The sequence below is a fragment of the Cygnus olor genome, chromosome 18 (assembly GCF_009769625.2).
Source record: "Cygnus olor isolate bCygOlo1 chromosome 18, bCygOlo1.pri.v2, whole genome shotgun sequence".
NCBI classification, from domain to species: domain Eukaryota; kingdom Metazoa; phylum Chordata; class Aves; order Anseriformes; family Anatidae; genus Cygnus; species Cygnus olor.
The window spans coordinates 1,241,829-1,261,923 of record NC_049186.1 but is presented as its reverse complement, the minus strand read 5'-3'; the positions used below and the strand labels follow the sequence as shown (position 1 = coordinate 1,261,923).

The 20,095-nt window shown below is 42.8% G+C and overlaps 1 protein-coding gene across 1 annotated transcript in view; it reads right to left on the bottom strand.

Moving 5' to 3' along the window:
• The window catches only part of DNAH9 (dynein axonemal heavy chain 9), a 196,489-nt gene that overhangs the window by 42,339 nt on the left and 134,055 nt on the right, over window positions 1-20,095 (bottom strand). The window contains 2 exon segments of the mRNA XM_040530948.1: window positions 1,103-1,251; window positions 7,462-7,655. Of these exon segments, the coding sequence (XP_040386882.1) occupies window positions 1,103-1,251; window positions 7,462-7,655 (343 nt within the window).

Below are 20,095 nucleotides of genomic sequence, written 5' to 3'. Positions count from 1 at the left end.
TGTGCATCACGGAGAGGAAAATGAACTCACAGCTCAGGAAGGAAGTGGTCAGCCACCTCTCACCTGAATGATGGTTTAGTTCTGCATTACTGGTGACTCTGCTGGGGCTGCCAGCCCTGCTGAGGTTTAGTCTAGAGACCTGCCTGCTAAAAACTGGCCAACAGCTCTACTGATCATCTGATATGTAATTCATACAGTTTAGATGTACGTTAGCACTGGGGCTTGACCAGGAGCAATGGTCTTAGAGATGTGAGTATTGCATGACTGGTAAAGGAGAAAGGGAGAAAAGACATCTGATGAGCACAGTGGCAACCCAGAGCAGCCCTAAAGAAATACCCAAGGGTATCTGGCCCTCTGCTCCAGAAGGATGGAGCTCCTCTGCTGCAACAGTCTCAAAAGAAGTGACTGCAGTGACCTCAATTTGGCAGTGGTCCAGTGAGAAGCTGACCCCATTTCCTGATGTACTGTAATTGACATGTTCAGGCTGAAAACCGTAATGCATCCACAGTGGAGCTGAGACCTGAAGCAAAATTCTGTATGTTGGTAGCTTCAGAGCACAGGCACTGACTACAGCACTTGGTGTTCCACAGCAATCACTGGCTTCTCAAACAAGGCAACTCAGAGATGCCACTTAGGCTATGAAGCCAGCTGACAGCACTACATCATAACGTCCACACCAAAAACCACTCAGGAAGGATGGGATTAAAAACTGGAAACTCTGCCTCTAACCAGCACAATGTTACAGGGAGCTGTTGCTTATTTTTAGCTATCTGACAGCGTATTAGATATCTCTGATGTAAATTATAGGTTGTGTACAAGACCAACTCAGAGATCGTTGCTGTGTGAACCACACTGGGAACCTCAGCATTGCAGGAAAGAGACACGTTTAAATTAAACTTTAGATGAAAATCCAAAAGTCTTTATTTAAAAAAAAAAAAAAGAAAAAACAAAATCACATTGTCTCACAATTATCTGTTTTTACCAGATTACTCCATTATCTACAAACAGATGAGAAAAAAAAATAATAAAATGTCATGCCAAGATAATTATGGAGAAGATAGAACACAATTCTGTGGTATGCTTACAGACATGATTTATTTACCTTGTTTCTCCACATCCTTCAGTGGGTCAACTCCTGGAGACAGGATAAAAAACATTGGGGTTGCAGGTCCTGATTCCTCAAAGGATGTTGCAAAATCCAGGGATCTCCCTACCACATATTTACTGCCAAGCTTTTCTTCTACAAAATCTCTGCCGGAAAGAAAAAGAAATTTTGCTAGTCTACTATTGTTCAGGAAAGAAAGATTCCCCTGCAAATAATTAATTCATTTTAATTTTGCTGATTCAAACAAATTAGAAAATTCATGAAAAAATGGGTATAAAATCATTTTAGAGAGGGTCTGCAGAGTGGGCTGTGGGACCTCTCACTATCAACATTTGGTACTTTTAACAGGTGTAAAATGACACATGACACACAAGTATCTGACAAACGACAAAATTATAAGGACAAACAGTGGGACCTACCCACCCAGCACTGTATGCAGAAGTTCAATACAGTTCAGTACTGGCTTGGTTCTGACATAGATATCACAGGGGAGAAGAAATAGTTTGGTTAATGTATAGAAAACTGCAGCATACTTTGTAATCCACACAGCATTTGAGAGGCAACAGCATTACTTCGGATGTATCACCAAAAGCCACAAAAAGTCCGGGTGATTTAGAAAATTACTTTGTTCTGGAAGGATAAAAGGGAAGAGCTCTAAGAATATCCAGCGCATGCAGCTTAGCCTCTGCGCGAGAGTCGCAAGGAAAAATACAACTGAGCAAACAGGAGCTGCCTGAACAGTAGGCAGCGTATCGAGAACGTTCAGGGTGAATTTCCCTGGGGTGAGCTTACCAAAAATCACTGCTTTATAAAAAGATGACACAGTGAACATTGATTCAAAGGGAGAGGCATTATATTCAAACCCCAGGAAGGAGCAGTTGCTTTTATAGCAAAGGTGCATGACTAAGGCCTTTTGAAAACCTCGGTACGAGGGGAACAAAAACTTCGACCAGTTTTCAACTGGGGGATGATACCAGAATAAGGCAGCCAAATTCTTTCTAAGAGACCTGAGAGATTCCTTCAAGGACTAGTGAAAGGCAGTTGGAATAGAAATGCCAAAGGGATTGCAAAGAAAGAAATTCCAATTTGTTTGGTACCTCTTAAAAGTAGATTTCTCTGGTTTGGGCACAGATTTGCTAAAGAGCTGCTGGAGAGCATCAGTGCACAAAAATCTAATGAAGTCCATGAGATACAAAGTCACAACATTCTTGTTCTACATCAGGCCTTGGCTCCATGAAAGCCTTGATGTCTTTCAGATAATGTATTCATAGGGGTGGTCCACAGTATAAGCAGTAGGACTTGTGAAATGGTACCAGAAGAAAAGAAAAAGCATCCTGTTTAGACATATGAGTGGCTTGCAGCTTCTCTGCATTATATGAAGCCATGGCTGACAGAGATCCTTTAGCTGAGGAGTCCAGTTAAGTCCATAACCGTGGCAGCAGGTGCCAGTTGCCAGAGTCCATAGTCATACAACATTGTTTCAAAGGTCCATCCCTCAGGGCAGGACTTGAAGAGAGCTAACTTTGACCTCTTCAGGGACCTAATTGGAGGAATCCCCTGGGCCAGGGCCCTAGAGGGAAAGGGGGTCCAGGAGAGTTGGCTAGCATTCAAGCACCACTTCCTCCAAGCTCAGGATCAGTGCATTCCTACAAGAAAGAAGTCAAGCCAGGGGTGCAGGAGACCTGCATGGATGGGCAAGGAGCTCTTCGGAAAACTTAAACAGAAGAAAAAAGTGTACATGATGTGGAAGAAGAGACAGACTCCTTGGATGGAATATAGAAACATTGTCAGAGAACACAGGGATGCAATGAGGAAGGCCAAGGCCCAGTTACAATTAAATTTAGCAAGAGACATCAAGGATAACAAGAAGGGCTTCTTCAAATACATCAGCAGCAAAAGGAAGACTAAGAAAAATATGGGTGCACTGCTAAATGAGGCGGGTGTCTCAGTGATGGCAGATACAGAGAAGGCGGAGTCACTGAATGCCTTCTTTGCTTCAGTCTTCACTGCTAAGGCTAGCCCCCATGTACTACCAAGCCTGGAAACGAGAGAAAACCTGGAGAGAGGAAGACTTTCCCCTGGTTGAAGAGGATTGGGTTAGAGGTTATTTAGGCAAGCTAGACACCCACAGATCTATGGGCCCCAATGGGATGCACCTGAGGGTGCTGAGGGAACTGGTGAGCCTCTCTCTATCATCTTTAAAAGGTCTTGGAGAACAGAAGAGGCGCCTGAGGACTAGAAAAAAGCCAACATTAATCCAGTCTTCAAGAAGGAAGACCCAGGCAACTACAGGCCAGTCAGCCTTACCTCTGTCCCTGGAAAGGTAATGGAGCAGCTCATCCTTGAGGCCAACTCTAAGCATGTGGAGGAAAAGAAGGTGATCAGGTGCAGTCAACACGGATTCATCAAGGGGAAGTCAATATTTAACCAACCTGATAGCCTTCTGCAATGAGATGATTCGCTGGATGGATGAGGGGAGAACAGCTGATGTTGTCTACCTTGACTTCAGCAAGGCTTTCAACACTGTCTCCCATGACATCCTCCTGGGCAAGCTCCAGAAGTCTGGGATCCATGAGTGGACAGTGGGCTGGATTGAGAACTGGATGGGTGGCAGAGCTCAGAGGGTTGTGCTCACAGTGCCAAATCTAGTTGGAGGCCAGTGGCTATTGGTGCCCCCCAGGGGTCAGTACCGGGTCCAGTGTTGTTGAACTTATTCATCAACGACCTGGATGAAGGGACAGAGTGCACTCTCCACAAGTTTGCAGATGACACAAAGCTGGGAGGAGTGGCTGAGACACCAGAGGCCTGTGTGGCTGTTCAGAGGGACCTGGACAGGCTGGAGATTTGGGCAGAGAGGAACCTCATGAGGTTCAACATGGACAAGTACAGGGTCCTGCACCTTGGGGGGAACAACCCCAAACACCAGTACAGGCTGGGGGCTGACCTGCTGGAGAGCAGCTCTGAGGAGAGGGACCTGGGGGTAGTAGTGGACAGCAAGTTAACCATGAGCCAGCAGTGTGCCCTTGTGGCCAAGAAGGCCAATGGGATCCTAGCCTGCATTAGGAGGAGTGCGGAAAGCAGGTGGAGAGAGGTGATCCTCCCCTCTACGCAGCCCTGGTGAGGCCACACCTAGAATACTGCGTGCAGTTCTGGGCTCCCCGGTACCAGAGGGATGTAGAACATCTAGAGAGAGTACAGCGAAGAGCCACAAAGATGATTCAGGGATTGTAGCATCTGTCCTATAAGTGAGCTGGGCCTGTTTAGCCTGGAGAAGAGGAGATTGAGAGGGGAATCTCATCAATCCCTACAAATACCTGAGGGGACAACATAAAGAGGCTGGGGCCAAACTCTTCTCAGTGGTGGCCAGTGATAGGCCAAGGGGTAACGGGTATAAATTGAACCACAGGAGGTTTCATCACCATATGAGGGAGAACTTCTTTATGGTTTGGGTGACATAGCACTGGAACAGGCTGCCCAGAGAGGCTGTGGAATCTCCTTCTTTGGAGATATTCAAAACCCGCCTGGATGCCATCCTGCTCAATGTGCTCTAGGTGATCCTGCTTGAGCAGGGTGGTTGGACTAGGTGATCTCTGGAGGTCCCTTCCAACCTTACCCATTCCGTGATTCTGTGAAATTACACCCTGCCAGCTTCTGGACTGATCTAACCTCATCGTGCATGTGGAAGCACGGTAGCACAAGGTGTTGCAACAAGCCCCTTGCTGATGTTCTTCAGTAAGACTGAAGTGTGAAATAGGTCTTTACACTTGGAATTCCTTCTTGAGAAAGTTAAGGTTCTTGGTGATGGACAGTAGAGCATTGACCTCACCTACGCTCTGCAGAGTGAGTCAGGATAAAAGTGGTTTCTCCTGTTGGCTCCTTAAACCTAGAGAATAAAACACCCTATGCTAATATCCCCAAGGACCTACTAAGCAGAGTGACTGAAAAATCTAACTTTCAAGGCAGGTAAATGCAAGGTGTAGGGAGGATGGTAACCATCTCATTTTAGATACCAAAGAGCTTTCTAGACCATCTGCATGATGCTGGTACGTATGACATGAGACACAAAAGGTCTTACACCTTTCTGAACAGCAGTTGGAGATGAAGTAGGAATATTCTAGGGTATCTAAAATGACCCTAATCACCTATGTTTAGGCTACTGAATTCTTCCTTCACTCCTTAACAGCATTTAAGCTCTTGTCAAGCACCTAACTCAGAGAGATAGGAAGGTTACAACTATACTTGTAGTGAAGTTCATTGATCATCAGTAAGGAATTTAATGCAAATAGATTTACAGATATCCTAACTGATACATAGAAGGAAAAGATCTGCAAGTTGCGAACTGCAAAGCAACTAGTGGTATCCAACGACACTGCAGAAGAAACTCTCAAAAACTCAATGAATTTGTTAAGACACATGATGTTTAAGTGCTACTGGCTAAACCAGGAATGTTGAGGCTGAAGTCCTCGGGGTGAGAGTATGCAGCTCCCCAGGACATTGCTTGAAGGGTTCCCCATTCTTTGAAGAGTCACAGACTCAATACAGTTTTGAAGATGAATAGGAAAAAGGGATGCCAGATGACTATTAGCCTTCTGTGTGGTACCTATCAGGGATGCTGACTATTAAATTCAATCCGAAGACCTCTTTTCTTTCCTACATCAGACTACGAGCTGTTACTGACTGACATGAAAAGGACAGATGAATAGACGTGTGTTTTTTAGAGAGTTGAATCTCTTAGGAGCACCATATTTCCTCACTAATGGAACAATATCTGCTTTAGCCAGACTGCTGGCTGAAGAGAGGTTTGCGGAGTATGACACTTTTAAGAAGAAGTCAGGAAGTCAAAGGCATTTTGACTGTCATTATTACCACTAATAATTTTGCATTTGCTTTGGGGATACGAGGTTTGCTTGCCTAAACAAAAGCTCTTCCTAGGCCATTAGGGACTACTTTCTGACCATGTTGTATTTCAAGAAGAATTTTAGTCACAAACATCTACAAAGTCTTGGGGAAGGCACTGTAAACTGTTACTATTTGAAAGTGTTTATGTTCTACCCTACTTCTATGTAAGAAACAAACAAAAAACCCACCCCATATTTAAAAGTTCTTGTGCAAACAGAAAAGCTTGACATAACTCTAAAAATATCCAGCCAAGGTTTAGAATGTGGATTCTCTTACCTTTTCACAAAAGAGAAGTATGAAAGAAATTGAAACTTTATGTTCCAGTTATTTTTGAGCTATAAGAGTACCACTATTTTGACTGAAAGAAACGAATTAAGCTTGCTGAAACAAAATATGCACTTAAAAGCTCAGAAAGACAAAAGCTTATTCTACTCAAGATAAATAACAAAAGGAAAAGCAATGTTTTCAGCTGAGAGAACACATGGAGAGTCCAGCCCCAGAAGAGTAACTAATGAAAAAGAAGATGGTTTAGAATGGTATAATTATGATAAATTATAGCATTTGATTGAATAAAATATAATAAATTGACCATAATGAGACTTCACTCGAAGTCTTGACTGCATTTTTCTGTGCATTTTAAAGCACAAACAGAAATGTAGCTCATGCAGTGAGTAATACAATCTGCTACATGCACCTGTATATGCACACATGCCAGATGGTGGAGCAATATAAACTATTTGAGAGGCAGTGGCGTAAGAGGCTTTGTAGAAATGTCAGATCATAGACTACCAGGACAGAGAAGGAGAGAACAAGTCCTAATGGAGTGAAAGACCTTTAGTTTCTCCTGGAACAAGCATATTGCTTTTGCATATGTTCACAAAGTTTAGACTCGCCTAGTTACCTTTAATACATAATTTACACCTACAACTTTCAGAACTAGCATCACATAAATTTTGAATTTTATAGAAAAAAAAACAACAAAACACCTCTATGAGATTTCCCTTTACTTCTGCACTTTATTCTTGCACCTAAGGAACAAGAGCCATAAACAATCTAGTAACTAATATTGACCTTAACGAATTCTAGAAGTTGCACTGATTATGAAAAGACTCTAGTGCATGTGTAATGCCTGTATGATGATGCTCATTGCTGGCTTGGCATTTCTGCTCTTCACTCAGTGCTAGGTATACTGCTTCCCTCACCACTGGCAATATCACGGTTAGATCTCCTGAAGCAGGAAATTTCGATTAAATAAAGTGTTGGCTCTGACTCTTGCAGAGTTCAGAGACAACTCATTCAACGAAGACCCATTTATAGCAAACCATTTTGCAGAACTCATATTCCATAATAAATAAATCCAAACATATTCCTGAATTACTCCTGTTCCCTAGAAAACACTGACCCAATGTTGCCTGATAAGCAAGAGCATTACAGAGCCAGTGAAGAAGCGCCCCTACCTGACTGCGTAGGTCATGCGGTCGGGTCGGATGGCTCTCATTACGCACAGGCGCTGCAGAGCTGACTTGTTCTTCCATTCCTGGGGAAACTTCTCCTTTTCAGGACACTCAGATTCAACAAACTTCTTCCACCGTTTTGCAGAACCCTCAATATCCCGATCCAGGTTTCTGAATTCTTCCATAGATGAGAGAGCCTGGAAAATTCAAGGAAGGTCTTCAGAAAAACAATTCTACATGTCCTTGAACTTGAACTGTTTTTCTAACACTACTGGCTGCTCATGCTTTGCTCCATCAGAAAGCCCAAAGCTGGAGCCTGGGAACCACAACCAGAACCCCACCAAGATCAGATTTTGTCCGTTCTCCTTTTCCCAGCTCTATGGTCAGCACATTGTCACAACAACAGCTATCAACATGGGTGATTTGCAAGGCCACAGCAAGGGGGGACTAGGGACAGTTTCATACTTGTGGAAGGTACATGCTCTGAAGGTTTTTTTGCCACCTGCATCTTCTGAACTGAAACATGTCTCAAGGTCGCCCACAGAGCGTCAGCTCTAAAATCATGCTGCACCTAACACAGCTTCCCTGAGGCTCCCACCCACATCACTGCGAGGACCTTCCCCTGCCAATGAAGCCACAACTGCATCCAGGTCTTCTCCCCCGCAGCACAGGCACCGTGACACGGGAGTTTGGAAGGGACAACACAGGAAAATCTGGCATCATCCACAATGCAGCTTTCCATAACCCAAAGTGAGAGGAAATCTGCTCTCCTTGTTTCAAAACCAGAACTCAACAACCTCAGGTATAGCCAGCATGTGGTACTATGAGTTATCCCAGAAATGAGTGATTTGAATGTGGGCTGGAAACTGTGAGCCCACCTCTGACAGGAGAGCACACCACTGGCATTCCCATGAGCTGCAAGTCTGCAAACAGTCTCCCTGCTGCTTCAACAGAGGGGATTGCGCAGCAAAATCACAACTGATGGTAAAACCTGCCTTTGGGTCTGGGGTGCTGTCTGCATAGCTTGGTGCACGCACTGTGAGAAACCACAAAGCTGGGACTTCGCCATGCAGCTGAGGTGACCGTGGAGCCACAAATCTCATTAAATGCAAACTGTAAATCCAAGAATTATAGAATGTTTAGGTTGGAAAAGACCTCCAAGATATAGTCCAACCTTTAAATGGGCAGGTGATTCCTTTGTATAGACGTGCTTTGTATAAACACATGTAAGCTACTGTGCCAGTGTAAGATCACTGAGTTTTTTACGTGCTAAATACAAAGACTAGGTTCTTGGTGCTACAGGCCTGTAGCAGAAACAGGTAGCTGAGGTGATGTACAGCTGAGCAATGAAGTGCCTAAATGATAATTACAATGAAAATGTAGCTAGACTTTTTTTTTTTAAATGTTCCTGCCACTGTAAAGAAGTGGTGTCTATAAATATTACGCAGAAAAGTAAAGAATCCAAATTATCTTTCATACAAGTGGTATCAAAACATATTGCACTACTTCTAAGGTTCTTTTGGATTTCAAGCAAAATTCTCGCTGAAACAAACATCTTCAGCACATTTTGCATAATCTGAAGCTGCAAGCAGTTGAACATGAAAAGGAAAAGACAAGTGGTGTATAAAAGTGAATGAGCTATTTGCTATAGAAACAGAAGGACATGCTCAGAGCAAAGCAGAAGCTTCTTGATGGGCAGAGGTGTTCTGCACCATTAATGCTTCGGCTCACATCCCATACAGCTCTGCTACAGAAAGCAGCCGAGAAAGCGCCTTGAAAAATGCTGGTGTCATACCTTGTTCAGATCAACTGAAAAAATACACACTTGCCAAAGGGCTTTGAAAGTCATGCAAATGCCCTGACAGAACTGCTGAGAGATTGCCTTGGATATGATGCTGTTGCAAATAAGGCAGGAGACACTGCAGGCCACTCTGCTGGAATGGAAGGAAAGCCACACTGTCCCTCTGGAAAGGCTTCCCAATGAGAGTAGGAGAGCAGGGTAAAACTTTGATCTTTCTAACCGACTGAGTTTATTTAGAACCATACTTCAACCTGGAGAGTGAACCAGGGGAAAAAGCACGTCAAAGGGGCTCCTTATAACGAATGAGTTCGTGCTTTCAGCAGTGAGAACACCAGTAGATGATGGAGAGAAAGAGGTCACAAGGCTGATCCCCGTGGGTGCCATTGACACGGGACATTTGCTGAATATTACACTCATAGCATAGCAGATGCAATGGTTGGAAAAATCCTCAGAAGGTTTCCAGTCTAACTTCGTGCTGGGACTAGGTCAGCCATGGTACCAAAATGCTGAACTCTAAAATGGAGCCTCCTCAGCCCCTCTTGGTGCTCTGTTGTAGAGCTGCACTACCCTATTGGCAAAGATTACGTCAGATCTGAACCACCCTAGCTGCAATCTGTGACAGTTGAAACTTTTATTACATTCACTGCAACTAACAAGGAGAGCTTGGCTCAGTCATCCCACAGCTGTCCTACCAGGAGCTGTAGGCTGCTATGATGCTGCTGCGTGGTTGTCTCTTCTTCAGACTATACAAGACAAATCCCTCTACCTTTCTTCACAAGTCAAGTGCTCTAGGACCAGAGTCAGAGCTGTAGGCACAGATTTACTTGTAGATATTTCTATACATGCTTCTGGAACAAATCAAGCCTTGCCCAAAGTCACAATTTCATCAATAACTCCGCAAAAAAAGATCAGAGTAGGGCACATGCAATACCACTCAATAGCTGCAGAATGGACTGACTTCATCTCCATGCCAAACTGCCAGGGACACTGAGAACTGTGTGAAGAAGGGTGTGAGCAAAGTAGTGACTCAACAGATGTTGCTTCCAAGTGTGGATTATCTCTGATGTGGAGAAATTTCAGCAGCAGAAGCCATTGCTCTAAAATCAGAGCCACATCTTGCTTTCTGTGGAAAACTGGAAAGCAGTGTACAGAACATGAGAAACTGAAATTCACCAGAGCAACACCACACATTCTGATCTGCCAAGTGTCTTGTCCTTGCAGTGATAAATATAATTGATGCACCTCTCCTACCTGCACACAGAACAGTAGCAAATGCTGAATTCAGTGGATTCATCAGTGCAAGTGCTTATATAAAACATTTTAACATTGTTGACTTCTGAAGTGAGTTACTTAAAATATCACTTCAGAACTTTGGCTGCTGCTGCTGCTTCGAGAATTCTCTTAGTGATGTTAACAAGGGAGACTGAAAAACTGCTTTCTTCTTACAAAATGACAGACATGTAATCGAGATGATAGTCTCTCTCTCTCCCTGAACAACATGTTGCAGAATTAAGAAAGCTCTAATTGCAAGTATAAAGTCTCTATTATATAAATTAACACTAAAATTTTCATTAGTCAACAATTTTAATTGCATTTATTAGGACTGATGGTATTAATAAGATATGCTACTATTTAAAAGCTGCAGCAGTGAAAGCTATCTCAATCAGTAATCTTTCTGTGAATATTAATTGCTTTTCAATACCTGCTGAGATATTTTCCAAGAACCTTAGACCAACAATAATATATCACTGTTTCCAAGCAGCAGGAGGAAAAGCAGGAACATAGATAGGGACAGATCAACCTGTGTAGTAAGGCTATTTTTGTCAACATAATGAAGAATAAATTTGTCAATTAAAGTTGTCATGGAAATGGAGAGAGACAAAAAACACTGACCAAAATAAAATATGAGCAAAAGGACTGGAGGGCTCTAGTTCCTGTCTATGCAACCCACATTATAATCATCTCTGATGGCTGGAAACAGGAGGCTCTTGGGTTTATATCACAAAATAAGACTTTGCCAGCAAAACAGGGCTTCTCACACTATGTCAAAGCACGGATCGTTGTTTTCTCTGAGTGATTTTTCATTCACTGAATCACAGACAATTTGCTTTATCACTTCAGTTTGCTTTGACAGTTTCTCCTCTAAGTCAGTACCAACTTCAAATCGGAGCAGTGAAATGTCAGCAGTTCCATGAAGTTCACAAACTCATAAATGCAAAGCCCTCTCTTCCCCCCCATGCTTGTAGGGAATACAGTGAGTATCAGCCATCGTCTTGGAGAAGGAAACCCTAGTTGCCACAGCACAAGACCTGCTGATGTGCTTACACACACTCCTTGAGAGAGTCAGACAGAGGCCAAAAGGAAAAGGGAAAGAGCCTGAAGACAAGGACATGACAATGTCTCGGAGGGACAGGGAGAGGTCCCAGGCAGATGGGCACAATGAGGAGATGAGGTACTCATCTCCCCCTCACTGCTTGCTGCCTCCAGAGGATGGGATGAATCTCCAGTGGAAAGAACACCTTCAAAGGCCTGGTGTCATTGCTGCCACATGCAATTTATCTTCTATTGCCAGATACACAGCAACAAGCTTTTGTAAATCTATTAGAGAAAGCACATATACTCTTATCACAAAAAGACAGTTATTCTAAGGACACTACACAGCCAAAACTGGTCCCAAGTTTAGACATTGCTTCATAACATTTTATATAATCTAAATCAAAAAGAGATTATCTCTCTGTTTTCTTCCCACTGGCACTAAAAGAAAACATTTTTTAAGACTTTATATATATATATATTTCCATAATTTAAAATATCCTACCCCAGCATCATCTAGCTCTGTTCCTAACAGCTCTGGGGCAAGCCAAGCCAAAGCAGCTCCTCATTACCATGCTCTGCTCCACCATAACTAACATGGAAAGTAATACAGTGCAAGTAAAACCAGTGCTGCCAGAGGGAGCACCTAACACTTATTTACAAGTTCCCCAGCAATCATGAGACTGGTTTCTAAAAAAGACATAATAAAGTCATAATTAAAAAATTGAAGCTATTTTTTAAAAGCTATCCTTACTTTTTGAGTCTTCATGTTATAACTGATTCATACTTCAAGTCTGACCTCCTTATCTATCTTGCTTTCAGAAAAGAACCTCTACTTAAAAAGGGCTATAAGGAACACATCAAGCATCATGTGGCTCTCTATAAAAATCACACAGTTTGAGAACACTGGAAAGAAATATTTAATATTCTCACAATATTAATAATCTGTGAGATGATTAAATCATAGAATCGTAGAATCATTACGGTTGGAAAAGACCTCCAAGATCATCTGGTCCAACCATCCCCCTACCACCAATGTCACCCACTAAACCATGTCCCTAAGCACCACGTCCAACCTTTCCTTAAACATCCCCAGGGAGGGCGACTCCACCACCTCCCTGGGCAACCCGTTCCAATGCCTGACTACTGAGCAGGCTCCACAAAATGTCCACGGTGCTCAGCAGATGTGCAACCGACCCAGCAACTACTGCTTCTGGAAAGGCAATATCCTGACAATGGCATTTGCAGAAGCTCAAGGGCTGCCATATGCTGCAGTGGCCCCCAGCCCGGGCAATGATGTGCACATAGTGCAGGAAAGACAGGCTTTTAGGCTGGTGGTTAATAATGGTTGAAGGGGAATCTTTTCCGGATGCTAGGTTAGGTTTGCTATCCAGGTTAGGAGTGCTTCCAAAATGAGAACTAGGATTAGATTCAAAGCCTATTAACGCTGCAGTAATTTAAAGCATTCTAGCTGGGCAGCTGTCCCCACGGCTTGGCTGCGCATGTTGGAGCTGTGTTCCAGCAACCTGCCTGGGAGACACAGTGCTCCCAGGGAGGAACAGGGAAATCCCATCACAACTCAGCATCCTAGGCTATCTGTCTGTACATGGGATTGTATAGTTTGGAGAAGTTTGTGTGTGAAATTTGCAATGGGGTTAAAGCAGAGTGGCTGCATGAATGTCTGATACTTGGAAACAACCTCATGTGTTTTCAAAACATCCTCTGAAGGTCTTGCGTTGTCCACCCACACTCTAAGTTATGCTTATATAAGTAAATATTCATAATTTCCTTCCTTCATTTCCTGTGGGTGGCTCACATCTCCTTAGGAATACCAGCATCCTCACAGCTGGAGAAAGAGAGCTCCTGGAAGAATGGCAAAGTCAAACCTGCATCTGGCTCAAACTGATAGATTGGATCATTCAGGAAGGAGACATATAGGCAGATGAATTACTCCATCTGAATACTACTGTTAACTAGGAGAATTAATGTATATGATGATGGATTATTTCCATCTTTCCAAGACTAGGTTTTTGGTTGTATTATTCATTCACCGAAGGTGTTGTTCTCTGTTTAGCTGCACTACCTGCATTATTCAACTCATGACGAAATCTCTCCTGAAGGTAAAAATAAAGACATGATGGTTTTGTCAAACTTCAATCACAAGCTATCTATGCCAGTCTTTCACTGTCCTCTGTCACAGATTTTCCAAATGTCCAGCGTGAATCTTTTGTGCAGTACTTTGAGATGTCTCTTGCTCTATCTTTGACTGATTTATAAAACTGATTGCTCCCTTCCCTTCAGAGAAGCCTTTTTGAAGATTGTACCCTCAGTTTTCAGGCCAAAAGACATAACTCCTCCTTTTCTCCTCCTCAATCTCTCCTCACGGTCATGTTCTCATGACACTTCTCACTGCTCTCCTCTGTTTCCAGAATCTACACATCCTTCGGGAAATGCAATATGCAAAGATCAAACCAGACTTCGGCAGAGGCCTGGACAACTCTGAGTGAAGTGGTGAGTGTGTCCCCACGACTCTGTCAGACTATATTCATTGCACAAGGGCGTTCCTATTCAGGTACTGGTGATAGTGAGGTGCACTGTGGTGCGCACAGTGGAGATGGTTCTCAGATCATCAGTACCTCCACAGAAGGCCATCTTATGTTCTTCTTGGTGTTACTAGCAGGGTTCCAGAGATGGCTCTAGAGATGTCAGAGGTCAGTTGAACTATGCCTCAGACACTAAGTGCCTCAACACTGCCACGCAAAGGAAACAGTTATGAGCTCTACCATGTTACAGAAATAAGGAGCTCAAACAGGTCCTTTACAGAAGATGTAGATTTAAAGAGATGAACTTATAAAGACGAGCCAAATCCCAGCCATCTGCCTTCATTGCCCCTCTAAACACATCTTACATATCTAGGCACAATATATTGGGTCCAAAGTGGGATGACTGCTTGCACCCCCTTCATTGCTAGCAGAGCTCTGCTCTCTGCAGTCACTCTTGGGACCACAGCTTACTCGAATCTTTTCAGGAGCGCACTGCAACTGATTATATTTTTTTTCCTATCTTTCAAGCAAAGCAATATGACATTAAAAGATACATAATGTCTAAAAAAAAAAAGATATTTGATATCTAAAAGATATCTCTTCCATTCCATTTAGAGGGAGCAAGGACTTTAACATTCAAAATGACCAACTAATGGCAGGCTCCAAGTCATGGCAGGGTGCACTGCAAGTGAAGGACACGGCCATAGAGACATCCAGAAAAACTCAATTTCCACTCTGCAATCAAACCAACAAAGTACGTCTTTAAATATTTGATGAGATCAAAATCTCTGCTGTATCTCAGATAAATATCAGATCATTAGCCAGCAGGTTAAAAAAGAAAAGGAAACAAAAGACAGAAGGATCTCAAGTAGTATTCTGAGATGCTGTGAATATCTCTCCGAGACTTGAGTGCTGGTGAGGACAGATGAATGTCCTTAGGAAACTTATAGATGAGAGCAGATAAATGCACATTGGAGTGTCATAATCGATGTTTTCTATCAAAGATGCACTAAAAGGCTGTACATCTAAAGAACTGAGTTAACTGAGTTAATGGAAGAGATTTAATTAAGACTATGATTCTCTGGCATAATAATAATTTTGAACGTACATAGGAAGCCGTGAGCTGCAAGTCTTTCATATTTGACCAGCCTGATCAAAGGACCTTGCTTATGCGAAAAGAACACAATATATGCAGCAGATTGTATCACAATGAATCTTTGACGAGAATGAAAAATTTCAGTGCCTGAAAACTATATAAAGTGAAAGTTGGAAGAGTTTTCTGTTCTTTTGTCAGGAAAATCCAGTTTTCTTAAATGTAAAATATATGAGATGGTATTTTTTCTCATAAGCCACACACAAAATCTTATCAACCACATTCTGCAAAATTATAAATATGGAGTTAATACACTACTTTGTCTACTGCTGTTCTCCTCCTCGAAAGCTGAATTCAGTATTTAGAGCTCATTATTCAACATCACATTATTAAACAATGCCCTTTCAGTAGCGTTTTCATATCTACATAATGAAAATTCTTCCTCTTCAGAAAAAGATGAGGGAAATGATTGGGATGAAGTAGTAATCCAAGCTGCCCAGGTGTATTCTTGCTGTATATTAACTAGCTTCACTTATCCTATGGGACACATCTGCATTCAGCAATGAGGATGCGCTGCAGAAAATATCACAAAGAAAATCAGACTCGGGAAATGTTCATTTGCGTAAAGGAGATCCAGTGCTGCCTCTATCCAGCCTGAGGGAACAGGCTGCCGAGGCAGGAGCCAGATGCACACACAGTTAATCACAGGCAATGGTTCTGCAGGAGGCACAAGGCCATGGGGTCAATGCGGACATGGCTCCACAGGAAAGGAACTGCACAAAGGGAGCTGGAGCATGGGAGAAGTTTGCAGCGCAGAGCATCAGGGGACACAGAGAAATCCATTCACCAACACTGAGCTAGTCTCAGTGGCCTGAGACCCACCCCAATCTACTAAAAAGGGCTAGTTGCAGCCAAGGCAACCACAAAAGCAAGGGCCATGTGGACACACACAACCTGATGATGCCATTTCTGTATCCATGCTCAGAGCAGAACCATGGCATGAGCTGACTGCCCTCTGGACAAATAAAGAGCAGCTCTACATGCTGCTCTGGGTGGAAGGGACCCCAGTGCATCATTTCAGACAATCCTCATCTCCCATACAGGTAACAATACCTTCAGCTTCAGGTTGTACATAGAGGAAGTTGAGTTTCCCTCCTTGGAGATCTTCAAAAGCCACCTGGACATGGTTCTGGGCAGCCTGCTCTAGGTGGCTCTGCCTGTGCAGGGAGTTGGACCAGACGGCTTCCGGAAGTCCCTTCCATCCTCAATCATTCTGTGATTCCATGATCTTTTGGCACTGGAGATTTTCCAACAAAGGAAGGGAGAAAAAATGGGGAAAAACCTACAAAGGACCACCTCTACACTGATTCTAAGTTCAATCTTAAAAAAAAAAAAAAAAAAAAAAAAGTGGTCCCTTGCACACATTTCTGGCCTGATGTTCTATGCAGTTCAAGCAGTAGCAGCATTGTATTTTTGTGGTCTAATGTGTGGCCATGCATTTATGTGTAAAGGTGACCAACAGTCAGAAGAAACAGACAAGCTTGCATGCAGAGCAGAAAACTTCTTCAGAAGTACTAACAGAAACCACAACTTCCAAGCTAAGAACACGGAACACAGCAGGTGAAGCAATTATAATGTGTTGTAATAAAGGAAATTGAAAAAAGAGAGAAAACCTCAGTAAAAGAATACTTCTGACTTCTCAAGGGATCACTATTAAATACCTGCAATAGTGGTAACCGAAACGACCAACACTATGGAACACATAAGTCAGGGACTCAGCAAAGGTACTAGTTTCACTCAGTGGCGTAGTAGTCCCTATCCTGCTCTTAACTAACCCTTCCACAAGCCAGAGGCAGTATTTGCACCAAGGCTGACAACTGTGTCCTCTGCTAACCTCTCCCCTTGCTCCAGAGCTAACAAATGTGCCTCCACAAGGGCTCCACAGGAATTATCTTCTCCCATAAAGGCTGACTGAGGAACTGAATTGAGTTAAGCTCAGAGCAGCTTTTTCTCAACCTGTACTTAGTTTGAATTCAGTTCCTGTGCCAGGCTTAAGGAAGCACTAAAAAGCTTGCAACTTACCTATTTTTCCAAGTATATCAGCAGATCTAATAAAAGATATTACCTTTCCCTGAAAACTGAGCCCTTCTAGACAGGTACGTGGATTTCTTCGTTCAGTTGTAAATATTGAGCTTCCCTGGCACAAATGTTACAGCACAAAGCTCTGGGAAACTTTTTGCTGAACTTAAAAGAAGCTGGAAGATGAAACCGTAAATGTGTGTCAACTGAGCAAGTATTAACTGAAAACAGCTGCACAACTGCAGAGCACTATTAGCCTGTATATATTATTAATCAAACAACAATAAGAAATAATCAGCCAAGTTACACAAGGCTGTTTGTATGCCCAGAGTCCTCAACATTTAATGAGGTTTTCTTTGAGGTTAATGTGCCCAAAATTGGAGGCACAGAATGGGCCACAAATATCAATATTGATTTGTTTTGGCACAGCTATCTTGGCCTGATACCTCTGGCAAATGCAGTGTTTTGTGCAGGAGCATTTTCAATGTTCCTCTGAAAAAATTATACAGAATGCTAAATTCCACTTCAAATTTGAAATATGAATCTGAAATGTACTTTGCTCAAGCTTTGTTGAAGAAACAATTTATTACAGCACTTAATCTTTCTGATAAAAGAAAAGGAGATTCTAGCCTGCTAATAAGCTGTATAGAAGCCATGACTAATTAACCTAATTATAGCAGTCTGTGACAAAATGTGATTGTACTAAAACTATGCCTCAAGTAGCTGGAGTTGCCAAAAACTCAAAGGCTAATAAACCAACACACATTAATAGAACATAAACACTAATAAAGTTGACACCAGCTGTATTATTTATAGTAGAATCAATATTGCAAACAATCATCACAAAAGACAATCTGAAGAGTATTCAGTAGCCAATAATGAAGAATTCATTATCCAGAAATCCTGAAATACGTTAAATTAGGGCAGATCATTGACCAGTGGCTGCAGCTCCTCGAGATGTGCAGTTCATGGGGACAGCAGATGCACAGTGAGGCTGAAGACATCTCATTCTTGGAGCCCTCTTGGACGCATTCACATCCTGCCATCTCACAGCTCAGCAAAAGGGTGTGCAGAGCAGCTTCTTCTTGGTATCGCACAGTTTCTATCTCAACCACAAACCCCAAGAGACTCAAAAGGAGAGAGGAAGCTGAGTGGGAAGGGCTCACCTCAAAGAAAACCAGTTACTGCAATGCAGCTTCAGGCGGCAGTCCACTTTTATGCTCCCTCTCAATTTCTGCCTGTCTCAGGATAATTCTCCAGCAACCCCCCACACGCAGTGACTGAGTGATAGCTACCCAACACCACATCGGTTTTGGATGGATGGGTGAAAGATAGTGGAGTGCAGGCTGCTGCTGGCAACAAAGCTGGGGCATGCAGCTGATGGAAAAGAAGACGACCTTGTGCAGTGATGCACTGACACTGTTTGAGCTCTGATGAGTATGAGCTCCTTACCACTGGTCTCATGGCCAGCTCAGACACAGTATGCTATGCACTTTAACACTCTTTCTCCTGGATATGTCAAATACACAAGAATGGCAAGAATAAAGTCTGAAGAATGAATGATAGGGAGTTGATGTTCCTTCTGGTGTTTATAAGCCTGAGCTGACTGTACCAACGTCATCACAGTAGTGAGGCAGTTGCAGCAATCACGATGGAGCACAGGGGTACATGAAAGGCCATTCTACCCACGTGTGGAATGGAGCTGGCTGGCACAGAAAGGATCATCTCACAAAGCAGAAAACTCACTGCAAATAGAGGTGTCTGCCTGGAGAGTGTATCGCCTTCAGGCAGGGCTGGTAAAGGCATCCTTGTGCACTACAAGAGTATAATGTTTTCTACGATGCACAAAAGCATCTCCAAAAGGAGAATCAGAGCCTGAAACCCGTGCAATATATAGTGGAAGTAAGTTCACCTTCCAGAAGAAGCTTATAAGACTGAAGTAGAAAGAAGCTTTGCAGTGCAGAACCCTTTCAGCCAAGTAAAGAATTCCAACTCAGAAGGACTCGAGGAACTGGAATACAGACTTCATGCTTTATATCCCCATGCTGAACATGAGCAGGACAGAGCAGAGTTGAGAAAGCCTGACATTTCAAACAATAACATGTATGTGCAGGTACGATCTATAAACATCACACAGTCCAAAGAAAAAATACACTATTGCAAAGCATGGGCTTGGTGGCTGAGCTTCCCTAATTATGTGTGTTGACCCTAAGTGTTCATTTAATTTGTCTTCAAAGGGGTAACAAAAAGAAAGCTGCTGCAGTCTGAACAGCAAAACACCAATAGTAAACAAAAAGATGATTAAAGAAAGGGTGTAGATTTTTTTTTAAATTCTCCATTATTATGGAAGTACATCTTTGAGAGGATGAATAGGGCTGGTTTAGCAAGAAGTTACAAGTTTATTTTATGGCTGAAAATGTGATTGTGACATTTTCAAGATGAGCTAGGTTGCTTCTGTTTGCAGAATGAGGCAGAGGCTCCATCTTCACTGCTGGTGAAGAGGCAGAGACGGTAATTCCTGGTCAGAGCAGACATGTTTGGCATGAATATTTCCTCACCACCATTTGAGATCTCTGTGGGTGACCTGGACTAGCAACATCAGCTCCATTTGATTTCTGAACTGTTGCCTGAACTTAGAGCTCTGTCTCTGGGTCAGAGAATGATCAGATGTCACAATAAAACAAAGGTACAATCTCAGACAAGGTGTGAACAAACACACGTAACTTGAAGAATATTCCTATCCCTTCCATGAAACAAATCATACCCTGCTGAATCAGGTCCAAATCCAGCACAATTCACATTTGTTGA